The 19,236-nt window shown below is 38.9% G+C and overlaps 1 protein-coding gene across 1 annotated transcript; it reads left to right on the top strand.

Moving 5' to 3' along the window:
• Positions 1-349: 349 nt before the first annotated feature.
• LOC147799760 (uncharacterized) lies at positions 350-18,175 on the top strand (the record flags this gene model as incomplete). Its single annotated transcript, XM_087134038.1, has 6 exons — positions 350-441; positions 878-1,005; positions 1,360-1,516; positions 4,225-4,293; positions 8,020-10,131; positions 15,171-18,175. Coding segments are annotated over 6 exons (2,800 nt in total), but the record flags the coding sequence as incomplete, so codon positions are not given.
• Between the last annotated feature and the right edge of the window lie 1,061 nt (positions 18,176-19,236).

Genomic DNA, 19,236 nt, shown 5'->3' with positions numbered 1-19,236 from the left:
ATAGCAAGGGCACCATCGATACAAGAATTTCCACAACTCATGGCTGATGTGATGTGTAAAGGAAAGAGGGTTACTTGTGTTCTTAGACTGGTCACATGATTGGTCTGTGCTGATGAACATGCAGTACTTAAGACAGAGATACATTATATAACAATACATCTTGAGTCCTCGGCTCTTCCTCACATAAGTATGCCAGTGCCACATTGATACATCTACTCCATCTTGATAACTTCCTTCTCTTAACACTTCAAGGGTAAAGAATCCACTGCAGCTTGCACAGTATGAAAAGTATTATCTATTGTCAGTTTTTTATTTTAAACCTGTTGTTCACTTGTTTTTCATTCTCCAGTTTAACAACACAAACAAAGGAAGGAGAACCTCGAGTTGTGTTTGTAGAGAGAAAGAAGAAAGGTTTTGGATTTATCTTGCGAGGTGCAAAAAGTAAGTTAAATTTAGTGCATTTTCCACCTCTGATGGTAGGAATTTTTCGTGTAAGGCAGTTTCTTTTTCAAACTTGGATTACAAGGTTTTTGGTCCATGGGGCAACTTTTTTTAAGAAAAAATAATTGATGCCTCTACAATCAAAGACAGAAACTTAGCATAAATCTACTGATTGTGCCTAACAAAAATAAAGTACAATACTTGCATACGCAAACACTTCAAATGTTTGCCTAAACACCAAACTCAGGTGGTGGGCTATGTTGACTTGATGAGGGTCACTATCAACAGAACTAACATCTCATGTGGGTGATGTTACAGGTACATTGATGTGTTGTTAATCCAGTTCTTTACAAAAACAAAGTCTTCTGCTGTGAAATAATCCCTCTAAGATATCCATATAGTGTGAAATAAATGACTGTTATTTCTTTACACTTAGGTCCTCAAGGTGCTACATCAGCATTCAAACCAACTAAGGAATTTCCAGCTTTACAGTATCTAGAACATGTAGATAAAGGAAGCCCTGCAGATAAAGCTGGTCTCAAGAGGGGAGACTTTGTCTTGGAGGTACATGTACATGTACATACACTGTACTCTCAATATTTCATAATACATTTAAATAAATTAGAAGTTTATATTGTCTTGTACTTTGTATTGAACTGCATTTAGGCTATACATGTAGTGTAATCTTGAAATGAGCTCTAAAGCAAAAGTCTTAGATTCCGATATTCCTGAAGTTTGGTTCAAACTGAAACCATTCATGAAAGAGAGCATTATCCACATATTGTTCTTGATATTTTGTGAGGAAATCAGAATTTGTATTATACTCGTGCATGAAGTTGCTCCAAGTTCAGGGGCAAACCTATCACCAAATTTAAGCACTTCTGATCACATTTTGATGATTTTTTTTTTTTACATCAGATTAATGGACAAGATGTGTCTACTGCTCCTCACCAGTATGTGGTCAGCCTAGTCATTAATTCCCCAGATACCATCGTAATGAAGGTTGTTACACTTCCTAATTCCAAAGCTCTGGTCTGGCTGAATGAAGCTAAGAAAAATTCTCTTCGAAAGAAACGTGAGTATAAAATACTGTCACTTTGAACAGTTAGGAGGTTTTTGTAATCAAAAGAAGGGTTTGTTACACCAAATGAGTATTGATCATTACAGATGGTAGGAAAAGGCCTTGGTGAAAGTTGTGCATGTATGTCGTTTTTGTAGGGCATTCCCACCTTTAACTTTTTGCACTTATTTAAATATAAATTGGAAAAGGCTTATTATGGACAAATAATACTTCTGTGCATGTGCGAGAGGGCCTTCACAACATTAAGGAGACAGTTTCTTTTGTTAGGAACTTCAGGACCAAGTTGTCAGTTTTGGTTTATGGATTGTTCTTTGTGATTGCAAGGAGTCTGTTGTGTTTGGGCGGGAAAGATCAAAGGTCAAGGTTATAATGGTTTAAACTTTAGAAATATAGGAAAATAAGCATTAGAGTTGCTTGTGGTAATCTCACATAAGCCTGTCGATATGACAATATTTCATGATGTTTCGATATGATGTTGATATTGGATATCGTATCATTCCTAAAAAGACATATCGGGATACCGTGCAAATCGAAGTGCTGAAAATTATTCCGATAAGCTCCAAACAATGTACTGTACATGCACACACGGAAATCAATGCACTGCGGGTTGAGCCTTGCATTACTGCATTTGGGCCATACGAATACTCCATTGAAAACCTCAAACCACAAAGTCAGTGTTGGCCCCAAGCAGCTGCGAGGGCCTTGAACCAAACCAACAGACTGTACGCATGTGTAATGTGTTGTACAGTAAACTCCAGCCAAGTCTGCTCTCTTTCTCAAAAGTGAAAATCGTTGTACCGTGCCTTTCACGTACTGTTTTCCAATACTCAACTTAGTCTCCGTCTCAGGCTTCATCTCCAAAATAAATTCTTGATTGTGGGCCTTAAGCATTTCAGTTAAATTGAAGAACTGTAATGTGTGGCTCTTTTGCATCTTACTTGGTGTTTTGTGCCACTATCAAACGTGCTATTGTGCTTACAACTTCAAAGTCAGGTAGTAAAAAACAGTTGAAGCCTGAGACGGAGCCGAAGTCGAGTATTGGAAAACGGCCTACGTACATGCACGGTGGTTAAGTTCCCTCAATAGCCCGCGGCTCGAGAGGGGTCCCTGGTATTGATGTACTCAACCATGTGCTGTTAATAAACAGACGTCAGTCGAGCAGTGAGGGGCTTGTCGCTTGACACCGAACCGATACACCGATACCGAAGTGCAATTTTTTTTTAATGCTGACTTACACGAAGGATTTTTGTGGTCTTGTAGAAAAGGGACCAAGTGAGACATGCCAACCTATGAGAAATGAATAACAACTTAGACATGCCAACTTAGAAATAAAGTGAGGCGTCAATACCAGTAGCCCCCCTAGTAACACACATGTGCTCTGTCCATTTTGGGGGTTGCCTTATTGAGCAAACTTTACAGCTAATGTGTGCGTGAAAATGGCTTTTTCCGTGTTGCCATGATATATTATAATTTAATGTCCACAATTTCCATGTTAAAAATTTGCTTTCCACCAGCATATACATGTAAGAGTTCTAAATGTAGAGATACCGGTAATACATAGGCCATAGGTAATTAGTGGTGATTTTGGTCATGTTTAGTTTATGAATGGAAAATGACGTCATCATGATAATATCGGATATCGCAATATTTTTTCATGATATCGCAATATAAAAGGAAATGAATGCCGAACAGGCTTAATTTTACAAGCTGTTTTTTGGAGGTCAAGGGTAAAGGTCACAATTGTTGAAGCAATGTAGACCAACATTTCTTGTGATCCAAAAATTAAAATTATGGGTTAATGCATGAGCGTGGCAGGGCACTTATGTTAAGACTTGATTTTTCTTAACCACTTGCTACTGGGTGCTTAAAAATGCAGTGCAGTCATGCAAGAGATTTTCAAGTTTCAAAATTTTTCAAAAATTCATTTCATTTAACCCCTTAATGCTGCGATTCTTTTGACCGTGACTGTTAGGCTTTGGTATGCCCAGTTTGCAAAGGTCTGTCCAGCTGCAGGGCTACATTGAAACTGCAGCTGCATGATGAATAGAATGTATGTATGTGTGATATACACTAATCCTCACACAAAGCCACAACTGTCGACGGCTTCCGGTGCGAAGGGGTTAATGGGGGTTTACACCCACACAAATAATGTTTGGTGGCTACTCTAAGCTGACAGGCAACCTTGAGTCCTGAGTATTTCAGCCTGGCCTGCCACCCTGTACAGAGAGCCCAGAATTGTGAGGTGTTGCGTAATTTCCTTTGTCCCTAGTGAATGTGAGTGGTATCTTTTCAAATGCGGCTAGGTTAGCATGCAGTGGTGCTGTGTCGCTGTGTCGCTAGTCAGTGGGGCCCTGGAGCACTTTTGTCTGCAGTGCTAATCCGCGGGCGCTCTGCCGGTATGCCCAAAACAGTGGTATACTGTTTAAAAACAGTGATGGATTACCTTCGAAAAATGCAAGCCGAAAAATGATGTCAATTCCCAGCAGCAGGTCTTTTATTCCGAGTACGGTCTTTGTTACACAGACCAGCTCTTTTGTTTAATTTTGGGCAGCCTGGCTCTGCGTATAAACCCATGGTGCCCGTCGGCAAGTGGTTAATGAATGAATCAGAATCATGCCTTAAAGCAGAAGAAGTACATGTATGTACATAGAGTAGTTTTATTGAGTTTGACATTGATAAAAGCAATTTATTCCTGTATGCAGCTCCACAGTCTCAGCCATCCTTGACAAAAATGAAAGCAGAGAAGGCACAGCTGGAAATGCAGGCTCTAGGTAAGGATTTCACCCGAGATCCTTATTTCCATTTGAAGCAAGATATGGGACAGAGTGAACCCCCCTGCCCTTGTGTGTTGGTCATTGTTTGATCGGAATCTCAGGAATTCTTTATAGACATATTGGGGGGGATGTGTTAGGTAACAATAGTCTAGAGTGTGTACAGGGATTGGACAGGTAAGGATGGGTACTCCTCCGTCCCATATCTGGCCTGGTATACTTATTTCTCTTCCTGCTTTCTTTCTTGAGAATCATACATGTACATGTACCTTTCACTTGTAATCATCCTTTGGCATTGCTTGACGTTAGTTTGGGTTCAAATGGTTGGTAGACTCTTAATGTACATGTAGTTGTTGATTCCCGGTACTGCTATTTACATGTATATTTCCCCTTCAGAATGAGGTCTGCTTCCCAGAACCCTGGAGGAACATTTGAAATCATTTTATGAATGTTTTGTTGACATTAAGCAGTGACATGGAAATTTAACTGTGTGGAGTGATCTTTAACCACTTCGTGCCGGGGCATTTTTCAACGTTGATGATGCTGGGCCGGCATGACTATCATTTTTTCCGTTTTCAAAATCCTTCAACAATTCATCATTCCATTTAACAGTCATTTATAGCCGCACGGAGTAATCTTTAGGCACTACTCTAAGTTGACAGGTGACCTTCACTGACGCCCGAATATTTCAGCCAGGCCTGCAGCCTTGTAAACAGAGCCCAGATTGTGCGGTGTTATACAACTGTCTTTTGTTCACGAACCTGGCTCAGTGCACTGCTGACCTCTTTTCAATAGGGGCCAGATTAGCATGCAGCGGTGCTGTGTGGCTCATCGCTGTGGTGGTGGAGAGCTTTTGTCCCCGGTGGTAATCCGCTTGTTCTAAATGCCCCAAACCCTGGTATACGGTTTCAAAATAACGCTGGACCATCACCACTTTTGAGAGTGAAAAATGCTGGTAATGCCCAGCAGCCTGGTCTTTTGTTCGGAGTATGGTCTTTTGTTACAGGGCCCTGTTTCCTTTGTCTGAGGTCGGAGACCCCGGCCACACATATAAACCATACGGCTCCGATTTCGGAGTCCCCGGCTGGTAGTGGTTAAAGGTAACAAAACAAAGTAGTGATGCAATATTCATACAACCGTCAGAGGTTGTTGGCAAAAAGAGGAAATTTAAGCAGTCGACATGTACATGTATTTCAGTGTGTATTGATTAGACTGGAACAATCACAGGGTCATGTTTCCCTTCTGCTTATCCATTAGTTCATACAATTTTGTGTCTCATATATTGTAGACATAAAAGTATTTAAATGTAGGCCCCCCCACAAAAAAAACACTCCGGTTTCTGGTCATGGGCTTGGTCCAAAATTGGTGCAGTGATACATTTTTTCCCCTCTTTTTTTCCCCTAGAAGTGATGTACATGCACATATACTTTAGTGCACATGGCCTTGTCACTTCGAGAACTGTGAATTTACAACTTTGAAATTAATAAAAAGACCATAAAATATGATGTGAGGCAATGGTTTCATTCATCTCACTCAAAAAAAGGCTTCTATTCTTGGCAGGATTGAGCTTGTTAAAATACAGTAGCACAAGCACAATGGAAAAATTAAATGTGAAAAATAAATGTTCTGCTCCAGTTTCCATTTTTAAATGAAATTCTCATGAAGCAGCAGTATATGACATTCTTTGCACATTGTCTTCTGCTTTTGTTGCATATAAAATATTGGGGAAAAAATTCAGCTCAGAAAATTAAATTTCCTCTCACTCTAATCTACCTTCGTTCTTTGCAAGTGACGATACATGAGTCATTACACATATGGTTGTCATAAGGCGATGTCCATCGTCACTGCATGCACTGCAGGCATATGTCATGTACATGTATGTACATCGGACATGGCCTTCGTGTAAAGATACATGTAAGTTTTACATGAATGACGTCTTCTGATGAGAGTGCCAGACTGAAATGTATGGAGGCCGGGGGGATTCCTTCACCATACATATTACTCAACCCCACCTATCAAAAACATGTTAAAATTACGCGGTAGTAGAATTCCTTCCGATCAAGTAAGTTGGGCAGCTTTTGGAAATCATTTTATGCGAAATAAAAAAGTTTTTATTTTGCCAGCGCGCAGGTCCACGGTGACTTGCGCAGTGACCAGAAACTGGAGACTTCTTTTGGCCTTATGTATTTACTCAAGATTTCTGTATGATTTGGACAAATGTTGAAATGCTTGTTTTATACTGGGAAAAAAATGTAAGGCTTCTTAAGCCCAATTTTAATTGCATGTTCTTCGTTGCAACAATATGCATGAACTTTTCAAAATTTTTTACAAAAATACCAGCAAGTGTAGCACAAACGGATTGCTACCCAGCGTGTTACCAGGGTAAAATGCCCACCTAATACAACTAAGGAATGTATGGGTGGATAAGAGGACTGCTTTGAGAGGAAATGTACACTGTTCTGCCTCGAGTTCTCCTCTTGGGCTGCTCATCCACAGTAATCTAGTCTAGCGCCCTCTACCATCGCTTTTCACTTTCCCGCTCCATGTCATTCACGTTACTTCACTCGTACATTTTACAACTTGCTACACCTGTTTATAAGCCCTTGTTCAAGCACGATCCGTAAGTTTACCATTTCTGTGTTTCCTTTATAATATATAGTTCCTCTGTAGTCTATTATAAGTCCAATTTAGGGTTTATTTCTGGTATATAAAGCCCTCTCAGTGTCACACTCACCTCCTCCACTCACGTGCGTAGTATTTTGTATACAATTACAATACACACATTCTTGCCAGTGCCTGTTATGTTTTATCGTAAGTTCTGTTTGTGGAACTGTCTGTAATTATCTTGCCTTCTTTGACTTCACAAGTTGATCTTTTTAAATTGAAGCGTGTTATGGAGCATTGCCCTGTTCATGTAATTTGACATGTACATGCATTTTCACCAGTATGTTTAAGCAAAGATTTCCGGTACATTGTGTCCTGTGTTCTTCATTTTCACTACTGTGCATGTTGCATTTTTATCTGTCTGTACGCACAGGACTGTTTGCATTTTATGAGGTTTCATAGTTACATTCCTCACACATTGCATTTTTACCCATTAATTTGTACATGAACTCTTTCTACATGTACATGTATTTACATCTATTTGTGTCCTTTTACATTGACCTACATGTACATGTGTGTACATGTACTTTAGGTAGAATAGACTTTTTGCAGTCCTTAGACTTTCTGCATTTTCTACATTTCATTGTGTATTGTTATGGAACTTAGTGACTTATTCCTTGTTACTCAAAATATTTTGTATCTGTTTATTTACAGTTTTACATCGTTTTCCATTAAACGGCTCCAGTGTAGGGGCCCACTTTGGAAGAGATGTTTAGGCCTCTGCACATTTGTGTGAACCAATCACATTGAGGGCAGAAGATACACTGTACCTGTAGATGGGCATGCATATTCTGATCCCTAATTACCACAATGATCTCTGGATAATAACAATTTTTGGGAAGGTTATAGCACTGCATTTAGGCATTCATACCATCTTTATACTTCAGCCAATGTTATCAAAGCCTGATATTCCAGGGATGTTAGAAACAAGTTATGTGTACGTTAGCTGGTAATGCAGTGTTACATTTTGACTTTCATAAAACAGTCAACATTTTAGCTAACATTACTCAGAGATGGCATTGGTGGACTTACATTCTGACATCATCTTTTCCTTATTTGCAGATGAATTAGATGAGGCCATTGCAAAAGCCGAGATGCCAGCTGATGACCAGACAGAGTCACCATTTGCTTCCATTCGCAAGAGACCCCTTTCTCAAAAGATCAGTCCAGAACATCTAACTGGCATTTTCCATAGACAAGAAAGTGCCCCTAGCACCAGCACCCCAAGTCAGGATGATCACAGAGCCAGCTTAAAGAAGCCTGTCATTCCCTTGGCACCCTCAGCATTCCGATTTAACACTGTTGCCAGGATGTCGTCAACTAAAACAAATCTCCCCTCTGCAGCTTCTGCAGTGTCACCCATAGACACAGTCACCATGGAAACTCAGACACAGTTTGATGAGGACACGTATGACAAGCAGAAACGAAGGTATTCAGCAGGATCAGATTCTGCTTTATCTTCGCTACGTTCTTCCCCAGCATCATCTTACTCCTACACAACAACATTATCCAACGATAGTGGAGTGTACACAAGGGCAGACCGAACTCCATCTGATATTACTTCTCCAGTGGACTCTAGTTTATCTCAAGTACCACCAGCTCCTGATTACCCTGCTCCATCCATTCCACCTGCACCCAGCTATCCTGCTCCAAAACATCCTAATGTTAGAGCTCGTTCGCAGTCCCTCCACAGTCTACGGAGTGATTCATCTATGGATGAGAGGAGAATGAGTTCAGGTCAGAAACGTCCAGGCAAACCCCCACCACCTGTCCCTCGTAGAGATTCGTCAATCAGTGAAGAAAACCTGTCAAGGTCAATTTCAGTAGAAACAGCCAGACCATCTTCTCTTGATGTTCCACTATATGCAGAGATTCAATCATCCTCTGTTCCTGAAACTGTCAATTCTGACTTTTCAAATGCGATTGCAGCAGCTGCCGCTAAAAGGGAGAAACTACGGAAAGCAAACAGTTTTGATGCATTGGAATCTAAAACACCACTACAGCTGGCACTAGCTGCAAGAGAGCTAAGTCTGAGTGGGGAGAATCAGAACAGAAATCAGAATGCAGAAACAGCTTCACAGGGCTCACCACAGTTAGCTCTCAATGAAGCTATAGCTAGACGAAAGGCACATTTGGATGCAAGTAAAAACCCTTGTGAAAATATTGAAAGTAAAATCCGCAAATACAAGCAGGCAGATTCTGCGAAAGGAAACTCGGCTAATCAAGCTCTTTTGACAGCAATTGCAAAACGACGATCGACAATTGAGAAACAGATGTCTGAAGACAGTGACTCTCAGTCAACAAGTTCAGAGGGTAGTACTAAAATAGAATCAGACAAAAAGGACACCACAGAACACAAACATGCATCAAGTATCAAAGAAACTGACATAGCTCAAGCAGCTGCTGTGATGCAGTCTCGCCTAGCCAGCAAACCTCCAGTCAAAGAACCAGTGAATTCTTTTGGTGGTCATAAAAATGTTATCAAGATTATTCCACGTGGAGAAAGTAGCAAATCTACTAGCCCTACTTCACAATCACCCAGAGACAAAACTGTTGAAGGTCTTACAGCATTACAGGATACCGAAGCCTCTGTTCAAGCTCTAAAATACAACTTTGAGAAAAACCAGAAGCCTGATACCTATAAACACCCATTGTCACCGGTCAAAGAGAATGAAGGAGATATTTCTGTCACGACTTCACCCGCTATGATGGGGAGCCTAAGTTCTGAAAGCCGTCAACCCAATGGGTGCAGTGAATCAGATTCATCTCCTCAGTTACATGTACCTCCCCTTGTTGACCATCGGCAAGAGCGATCATTTGACTCAGCCAGTGTGGTTTCCTCTATGTCTTCCATGTCAACCATGTCCAGTTACAGCACCCTGTCAACTGAGCCAAGTAGCGACATCTTTGAGCAGGATGAAGATGATGGCAGAACCAGCACAATGAAATCATCCACCTCATCGTCGTCTTCCAATTCAACATTAACCTTGAAAAATACCAAACCATCTCCAAAAGTCTTGCCCAAACCAAAGAGAGTGTTAGATGATAACACACCACCATCATCTAGCACAAGTAGTGAAACCCTAGACAATGAGAGAAGTTTGATAATAAATGCTTCACCATCTTCAGATGTTGACAACAAGCAAAGTATGCTGAGTGCTTGGACTGAACAAGGTAAGAAATAAACCCAGTACTTTATGGAAATGAGGTATCATCTTGCAAAGTTGAAAATGGACAGACATTTTTTGTGTCACCTGACTGCGTTTGATTTTTTACCTTTTTAACAATTTTGAAATTTAACCATTATGGTGGGAATATTTGAATGGGAATTACTTTCATTAGATATGGCATCATCATTTTAAGACACAAATTTGTGTTGTGTCTTTTGTTACATGTATTGTGACCAAGATATTTCAGCTGACTCCCATTGTAGCAGACTGTGAACTTTGCCAAAATTTTTTCTTTTTCTGTTGAAATTTCATGATAAAGTGAGTTCAGACGTCTCCATATAATCAAATTGTCACAGTTTTAACTATGGAAAAGTTCACAATAAGAATAAAAAAAATGTGGAAATTGAGAGAACAGGCAGAGAAACAGTGATCGTAAGTACGCGTACTCTCTCATACAATTCTTCAGGCACAACTTGTGCCGCGTACCGTAGATGATATGATATGCAGACAGTAGAGGGCTTATTCAACAATTTATTGGAAGTTCAGTGTTACTAGCTATTTTAATTTGAATGGTTTGCAACAAGTACACGTAAAACAGTTAAATACATGTATTTTATTGCATTTTTGACAATTTTCCTAAAATTAATGGATTAGTTCATTTTTCTGAAATAAATTCACAACTCAAGTACTTTGCAAGCACAGTCAGGTATGGCATAATTAGTTGGATAAAATTGCACTGGGAAAGGGTTGATGGAGATGGGGGATGTACGTGTAAAAAATTGAACAATTGCCCAGCTGTGAAATTTAAAATGTTGGAGGGGGATGTTGACAGGCTAGACTCGGGTGCTTTTCATAATACAGATGTTTTACTTCAATAAGTATACCTATACCTATACCTGTTTTCTCATTTTCCTTCCTTTTGCAGTGCTGTTAAATGAATGCATACAGGTTTTGCTGGGCGGGAAGTCTGAAAAATTATTTGATTTCAGGTGTTTGAGAATTCAGCTTTTTTTGTTTAGAAATTGATCACTGACCCTGAATTTTAGCTTTTTTTGTACACCTGGTGTGTACAAAAGTATGGGAACTTTTTACAAATCAGCTTTTTGCTAGCTGTTTTCAGCTTTAATGTAAAAGGCCACTCACACCCCTGAAAATTCCTTTTAATATTTTTACAGTGACCTTGTGACCATTTCCCAGTGGGCACGAGACGTCGTTATGACGTCTTAAAGACGTCTAATATTGACGTCTTATCAATGTCTTTTTTGAGTCGTATATGCAAAGCCAAAAGACGTCAGCATCCTGACAAGTAAACGACGTCAGTGGTCCGACTAGAAAAAGACGTCAGCGTTATGACGAGTAAAAGACTAACAAAAGATGTCAACATCGAGACTAATAAAAGACGTCAACATTGAGACTAATAAAAGACGTCAACATTGAGACTGATAAAAGACATCAACATTGTGACTAATAAAAGACGTCAGCATATTGAGCAGTAAAAGACGTCAGCATTAAGACGTCTTTTATCCAACAAATATCAAGGAAAAACGACATCTGCATTAAACGAGTCATTTTTTAAAAACTTTTTTATGATAAAAAGAAGTTCACATGCCTTAACACGCTGCCTGGCTATAAAATAAATTTTGACTGAAGCGACTGTTTACAACTAAACAATTTTTTTTATTTAACTCTGATTCTTCATATTATAATAACCTGTTAGCACACTTTGCTGAAAATGATGGTCTACACAAATAGTATGTACCAATAATATTTCTGGTAAATTCAATGGCTTTGGACGGACCATTACAATTGCACCCAGCACGATCAAAGTGACGATGAAACAAGGTACACTTGTGTTTACACTTCCTGGATAAAAGCAGTTAAAAGGTTTTACTTTTACGGACAAGGCAAGAATGGGAAACATTAAGCACACAGTACATGTACATGTAGTATAAGCCATGTAACTGAATATTTGGCAGAACAAAACATTTCCAACCGGGCAAGACTTAGTAAAATACGTTTTAGATGTACATGTAATGGCATTTATCAGAGGTAGAAAAACAGACATCAGTTGATGAAAAGATGTATGCTTGTACTAATAAGACAATTCACATCGAGTTGGCTTAGAATTTAAAAAAATGGAAATATTGAACACTTTTTGGAGAAAATTTTGTCTCATGCAGTGGTTTGTCAAATTTTTAGAAAACAGACTATCCTGGAACAGGATGATCTAGTCAGTTACAATTTAAATTACTGTACGTGTTTTAATCCTGCAAACAATTTTACCCATGCCCCCCAAAAAAACCGATCAGACGTGTAATTTTGTTATAACCGTACTTTAAACAGCCTTCATTGCTTCAACCTGAGGAAATAAACCTGAAGAAACAATGTACATATTTTACTTGAACAACAAAAGGTTTAAAGTTTCAAATAAGACCCAATACAAAAATAGGCTTTATGCTCATTAGTTAAATATCACCGAAATATATGAAACAGCCAGGAAACAGGCCATCTGATGCACTAGACTGGTCGCACAGTTATCCGGTGGGCATGCCTGCTGAATTACTCAGGGCTCTTGGTTTGCCTCTGCTAGGAATACTAAGCTTTAAGTACTTCGCTATTTGTTGTCTTACTGTAGACACTGTTGTGCCGCGTGATGCAACACTTCCTGCAAATGTTAGACAAATAAGACAATTTATTTTTGTAAAAACTATAAGGACTTTGGTGGCAGTAAATAAACCGGTCCTCTACCATTGTTTACACCACGTCTGAGCTTAAGTGCGCATGTTCATTGTGATTGGGAATGAAAAAGAATTTTTCTGCCACCAACTGTCTCGAACATGTCTACATCGAGTGGCCAATATTGTACATTGCATCACATACATGTACTGCCATTACATTTTCACAGTTTAGTCTCACCAATACAATGGTATAACATTTAATCTTAAAAGGGTAAATTAGACTTATTGACACTGTTAGTATTTGCCATATTTGATGACGCTGAAGTATGGGCACTGTGGCAAGCCCAGATGCTTTTTACTGCACTACGACTGCGAGTCTACGTCCGACTACGAATAAACACTGTCTGTGGCCCACCCATGGAGGTAGGAAACAACCGTGGCCAACCCGGTTGACTGTTGAGGATTAAAATTATTGCGTTTAAGCCTGACCTCTGCTTCACCAACAATGCCCATACGTAACAGAACTACAGTTTATAAGCACTTACCTTTTAAGGAAGGGCCTAACCTGTCTTACTCTTCTTTAAACGGACAAGCTGCTTGCAGCGATACTTGTACATGTACATGTACTCGAGCTCTCTTAATTCAAAGCACGGACAAAATTATGAAGTAGTCTGGTTCCCTGACCTGAAGATCTTTATCAATAGACCTAACCGTAGTTCTGGAAGCCCGTTTTGACTTTTGGACATGACCTCAGTCTTTGCCATCGCTGGTTCCAGTCGGCATGCTCAGAGTCTCCTCGGAAGGCTGGAACCAGCTAAGACTAAGCCAGAGCCACTATAGTAGGGCGGTGCACACGCTCGAAGCCAGTCGTTGCTTGCGAGCATGCAGGCAATGAAAGAAAATAGCCTCATCCATTCTAAATGTAGGGGTATTTTAATGTCATGTTATTTTAAATCAGACGAGGGGGTTGAGGGTCAGTTCCACTGCAAATAATAATAAATCACAAGCAGGTGTACTAAACCACACTCGCAATTCCTCTAGTGTTAAAATTTCCCTGTAAACTGGACATTCGCACTATTGCTATCCCACACATCCCTCTTGACGAATAGATGAGAACAGTCAAACAGAACAGTCACCTGTGGCCGCAGGTGGGATTTCGCAATACACTGTATGCCATTGCTCTGTCGGACCTTCCGCGGTGAAACCGAGTGAGAACCGGCAAAATCCGAGACAAACCAAAAGTCACCGTGCAAAACCTTCATAAAGTTATCTAAATCTTTTTCTGTTGTATGTTGACGATTTGATAACGACTGTAAAATGACGTTGTAAAGACATCGTGTGTTTCATGTATTGCTTGTTGAAGAAAACAATTCAAACAGAGATGCACTGTATGTGCGGTGCTGATGATTCGATAACGACTGCAAAACGACGTCTTAAAGACGTCATGTTTTTTTGTGGTCATGGTTGCTGAAGCAATGTTTCTAACCGAGGATAAAAGGGTTTTTTTGTCACGACCACTTTACGACACACGACCACATAACGACCACAAAAAGACGTCTTTCACGCGTCGTGTGCCCACTGGGTTAGCACTGTCTGGGCTGCATAGAATATACAGTGACCTTGTGCCATTTAGCACACCACACTGTCTGTGGGGTGCATAGAGTATACAGTGACCTTGTGCCATTTAGCATACCACACCGTCTGGGGTCCATAGAGTATGCAGTGACCATGTACCATTTAGCACACCACACTGTCTGTGGGGTGCAGAGAGTATACAGTGACCATGTGCCATTTAGCACACCACACTGTCTGTGGGGTGCATAGAGTATAGAGTACCATGTGCAGATGTGTTACAGGTATTTAGCACTCTACATAGTATACTTTTCATAAAGGCACTACGTAGAGCATAACTGTGCTGCAGTGAACATGCATTGTACATTTAGCACACCACAGTGTCTGCAAGCTGTATTGTCAGAGAATGTTGTGATCATGTGTTACACTCATGTATGCTTCATGATAGTACAATGCACATGTACTTGTACATGTATGTAAGCTTCAAAATGTTTAAAGTTACATGTACAGTTACTAGAATTTTTCTTACAGGTGCAGGAGATCCTTTGGGCTAAAGTAGATGGTTCCTTGAAAATTTGAGATGAATCCAACCAGCGTTATTTGACTTTTATAATTTAAACAAGTGTGAGACAAATCAGCATACATATTTCATTTGGGCAACACAGTGGTACATGAAGGCATTACCAGGCTTTTTATTGGCTTTCTAACATATTTATATTTTGTTAATCTGCAGAGTGGAAAAGGAAATTTATACCTGTAATAATTTTTTTCTTCAATTGTCTTCTGTTTGAAGGTTCCAACTCCAACGAAAATGATGTACAAGGTTGGAAAACAAAACCTCTCGTGGAGTGGACTTCCCAAGATGTGGGTCTGTGGCTGACTAGTCTGAATTTGAGTGAACACCGTCGTAGTTTTGAGGAGAATGAGATTGCAGGAGAACATCTGTCTGCTCTTACCAAGGATGACTTGCAAGAGCTAGGTGTTGTAAGGATGGGCCATCGATTGACCATCAGCAAAGCCATTAAACAACTCTGAAGATAGGAAAGTACAGTGAAAATTTGCATGTACATGTAAATACAGGCACATGGGGCTATAACTATTGGTTTCAAGGATACTCTTGTAACTAATTTACTCATGGGCAGTGCATTGGTGTAAAGTTACTACTGAAGCTGGTTAGCGTAACAAATCAGACCAGTAAAATAGAAACTAGAGACACAGAAACAGATATTGCAGTTTTGCATACCTGTATCTGTGTCACTGAAGGCCTTTTGTCTTGAAAAAGAGTCGCAGGGTATGACATTGAGTGTTCAACAAGTTTTTCCTTCTCAAATTTGTTTTGAAGGATAAAGGTTGCTTAGCAGCTAATGTGTGTGAATCTGTGTGTGTGCATTCCAGGGAACGCAAGGCATTGGCCAACAGAGCTAGTTATTAGACCTGTACAGTGTTGATAAGCAGTGTCCAACTTGTTATGGGAAGGGTTTGGGAGTATTTATACGTTGATTGCATAGCTTAAAGAACACAAAACTTAACATTTATATAAGAGGAGGCTCTGTTACATTTATGGTAAAATATTAAGTTACAGTTTTTAAAGTAATAAGAAAAAGCATGTGAATGATATAATTGTATAAAGTGTGATAATTCAAAATTTCAAAAGTATATGCCAGGTATTCCCCTGTGTTTTCCCATTGGAAATGATTGGGTTTATGTGTACATGTTTATCAATAATTTTTGGAAAATACTAAAATGTGGGTTATGGTATTTAAGTAAATATTTTTGGATTTAGATGAGACAGAAGCATGGTGCTGCTGCTCACAAGGTTAATGATGCTTGTGTTGAGTAATTTGGACAAAAAATTTGGATGGGCTGTACAAGTCCCTATAAAAGAGGTTTGTGTGTTGCGTTGCTGTTTAATTTTATGGTTTTGTTTTTCTAATGAATATTTAGTCATATAGAATCATTGTACTGTATTTCAATAAATATCTCAGAAGGAGTCCAATCAATCTAAATTTGTATATAATATAAAAAAGAGATGAGAATCCAACGAAGATTGAAGATGATTTCTTTTTGGTATTTGTAAGTTCAATTTAAATGGTGTTAAATTTGATTAAAATATCAAAATTGATTGTATTTTGTTTGGTACATGTACATAGTGATGACGAGAAAGATCAAAGTACATGTAAAATGAAAGTAATATGAACTAAGTCTCTTTTTGTCGAAAAAAGAGATTTTGACATGGGATCGAAGCATAATATACAGGTACATGTACGTATAAGACTGAACGTGGAATGCACTTACAAGTGTATTTCCAGTTTTTATTTTTCTATACATCGCATTATGTAAGTTTTATAGGCAAATGTTCTTTTTGTTTTGTTATATATTTATTAAAACTTTTGTAGAAATGCCAAGTTTTTGAGTTAGTGTTTCTTCCGAAGTCAGAGAAATCGAAGTCTAATGTTCAAAACTAGAATGTTACTTGATTTAAATTTCAGTGAGAAGAAAAAATTACCATTGTAAGAAATGTTGGTTTATTATTGATAGATTAAACGGTGCATTTTAGTTATTCCATTTATTTACACCTTCAGGTTATTCAATCTGTAATTGTATCTGAATATATGAACACCGTTTTGTATTGGTTTACTTGTTTAAAGTAGCCACAGTTTACCTCGATAATGTGCTCTGCAAACAATGTATCTGTAGGTTTTCATCAGTTCAAGGAGGAAGAAAGTTTGTTTTCGTACATTATTTAAAGTAAGAGAAGGGATGCGTTACTTCCTTGTCAAATGTACATGGGTTGCCAAAAATGCAATAGCAGTTAAAAGCTTAATTTTTCTTGCCACTTGAGTCTCTTTATCAAACATGACATGACGTGGCAGCGTTATGAGGTTCTGTTGTTTGGTTCTGTTGTATTGCAAGACGATTGATTACAGTACAAGCACAGGCATAATAATGCACTCTCTGTTGGGAACATGAATTTAAAAGTGGAGGCTGGTTTTATATGCCGTCTAACCTTGTTTTTACATAGTCGGCCATTGCTTATAAAGTGCACTGTCCATACAAGATTCTGCTTATAACAAGGGCATGTTAGGTCCCAATCCTTTTTGTTATTGTTTTCTCTCTTGATAATTCAAAGCTCCTGTTATAATGGTGATTTTTCAAGTCCGAAGGACCCGTTATTAACGAGATGCGAGTTTACCACAGAATGACCCAGTACCTATCTGCATGGCCTGTTGAAGGCGTTGCTCCTCCACTGTACATGTACAATGCTTTTATTTTATCTGTCTGTGTGATTATTACAAAGTGTGCAGCATAATCGGGATTTTCGCCATATTCAATTGTTGTAACATATAACATGAATAACTGGAATGTTTTATAGATTTGTACACAGAGTAATTGAGAAGTGGTTTAGTGCCATGCTAGGCAACTTGTTTTAACTTTCGTGAATGCTATTTCGTGCTATTACGATTGCAGAAATATCCTATGCTACTGGAACATTTATTTGCACAACAAATCCTATTTTCATGCGAAATGTTGTTGCATGTGCATTTACTTTTCTTTCTGTTTTACTTCAGTTTCTCAGTTCCAGTTTAAAGGTATATTAATACGTGTAGCAGAACAGCACGCTCTTTCCGCTTGATGTCTGGTAGTTATATGTAAACGTTAATATTTTGCATTCAGTAGTTGCTATAGATAACAGAACACTTGTAACAGATACGTAGCTGCAGATGCATCAATGGAAAAGTGAATTTTATATTTGATGCCGAAGGACGATTTGAGAGAAATAAAGCGTTTGTCAATAAACTGGTTTACGTTGTTGTTTTGTATATATTCAAGAACATGAAATCAATCCAATTTTGTAAGGCTGCTGTGCAGGGTTGGCAATTTAAAAAAGGATCTGATCAGTATCTGACTGAATGACTGATATTTGTGTGTAGGGCAATAGTTATCGCCACACCGACGTTGTTTCAGTCGGACACCTGGTTACATGTACATATAATTACTGTATAATGTGATAGGGCTCACATAACAAAGATTTGGAGACCATACTTACGCGCGTGTATTGTGGGCGGGTAGTCTCACGTTGGAGAAAGCTGCTGAAGTTACAAAGTTTGAAGATTTAATTATTGGATGAATAGATATGGGAAAACCCTATTTTGACGTATTTCTGCTGGTACATTGTGTTTGAAAGCCTGTGCTCAGCAAAGTCGTAAGTTTTGGCTGCATACATGTACATGTACATTTCACGAAAACATTCAGCCCGCGGTTTTCTATCTATTGCAATCTGCAAGTACTTAGGTTGATATGTCCTCCAATAGTATTATGTAACCACGTGTTTTTAATGTACATGTACATGTATTGTGATTTATCTTATCAGAGCCTGATCATTTACCACCCTTTTATGTGACGTGTAATTTCACAACCTGATGCCACATGTTTTGCTTTGATTTGGTTAATTCCAGATTAAACCTACCGGTAGTTACATTCCACAAGGTGACAGTGCGGGAAGTGTCAATGACTCAGCCTCATTAAAAGCGTAGGTTGATCCTGGCAGACGGGACAGCAGAAAGCGTTACACAAAAGACTTTAGTTTTAGATGAACTGCAATATGTAAATTTAATACATGCAGATGCAGCAGCCAAAAAAGTGAAAAAAAAATTATCACATGTAACATAAAATAATCATGTTAAACCAAATGTATATCGTAACCGACGACTACGAACGTGCCAATGCCAACAACGCAGACACAAACGTTGTATATGGGCCCTTTCACCCCGACAGACAAAAAAAGAGTGAAAAACATACACATTATTCGCCCATTTTTTATAATCATGACGACAAAGAAAAAACATTGTCGATTATGA

This window comes from Acanthaster planci, linkage group LG03 (genome assembly GCF_054643075.1).
Source record: "Acanthaster planci isolate LZ-2023a linkage group LG03, COTS_SCS, whole genome shotgun sequence".
Lineage (NCBI taxonomy): Eukaryota > Metazoa > Echinodermata > Asteroidea > Valvatida > Acanthasteridae > Acanthaster > Acanthaster planci.
The sequence above is the reverse complement of the archived record's forward strand: the minus strand, read 5'-3'. Positions and strand labels throughout refer to the sequence as shown.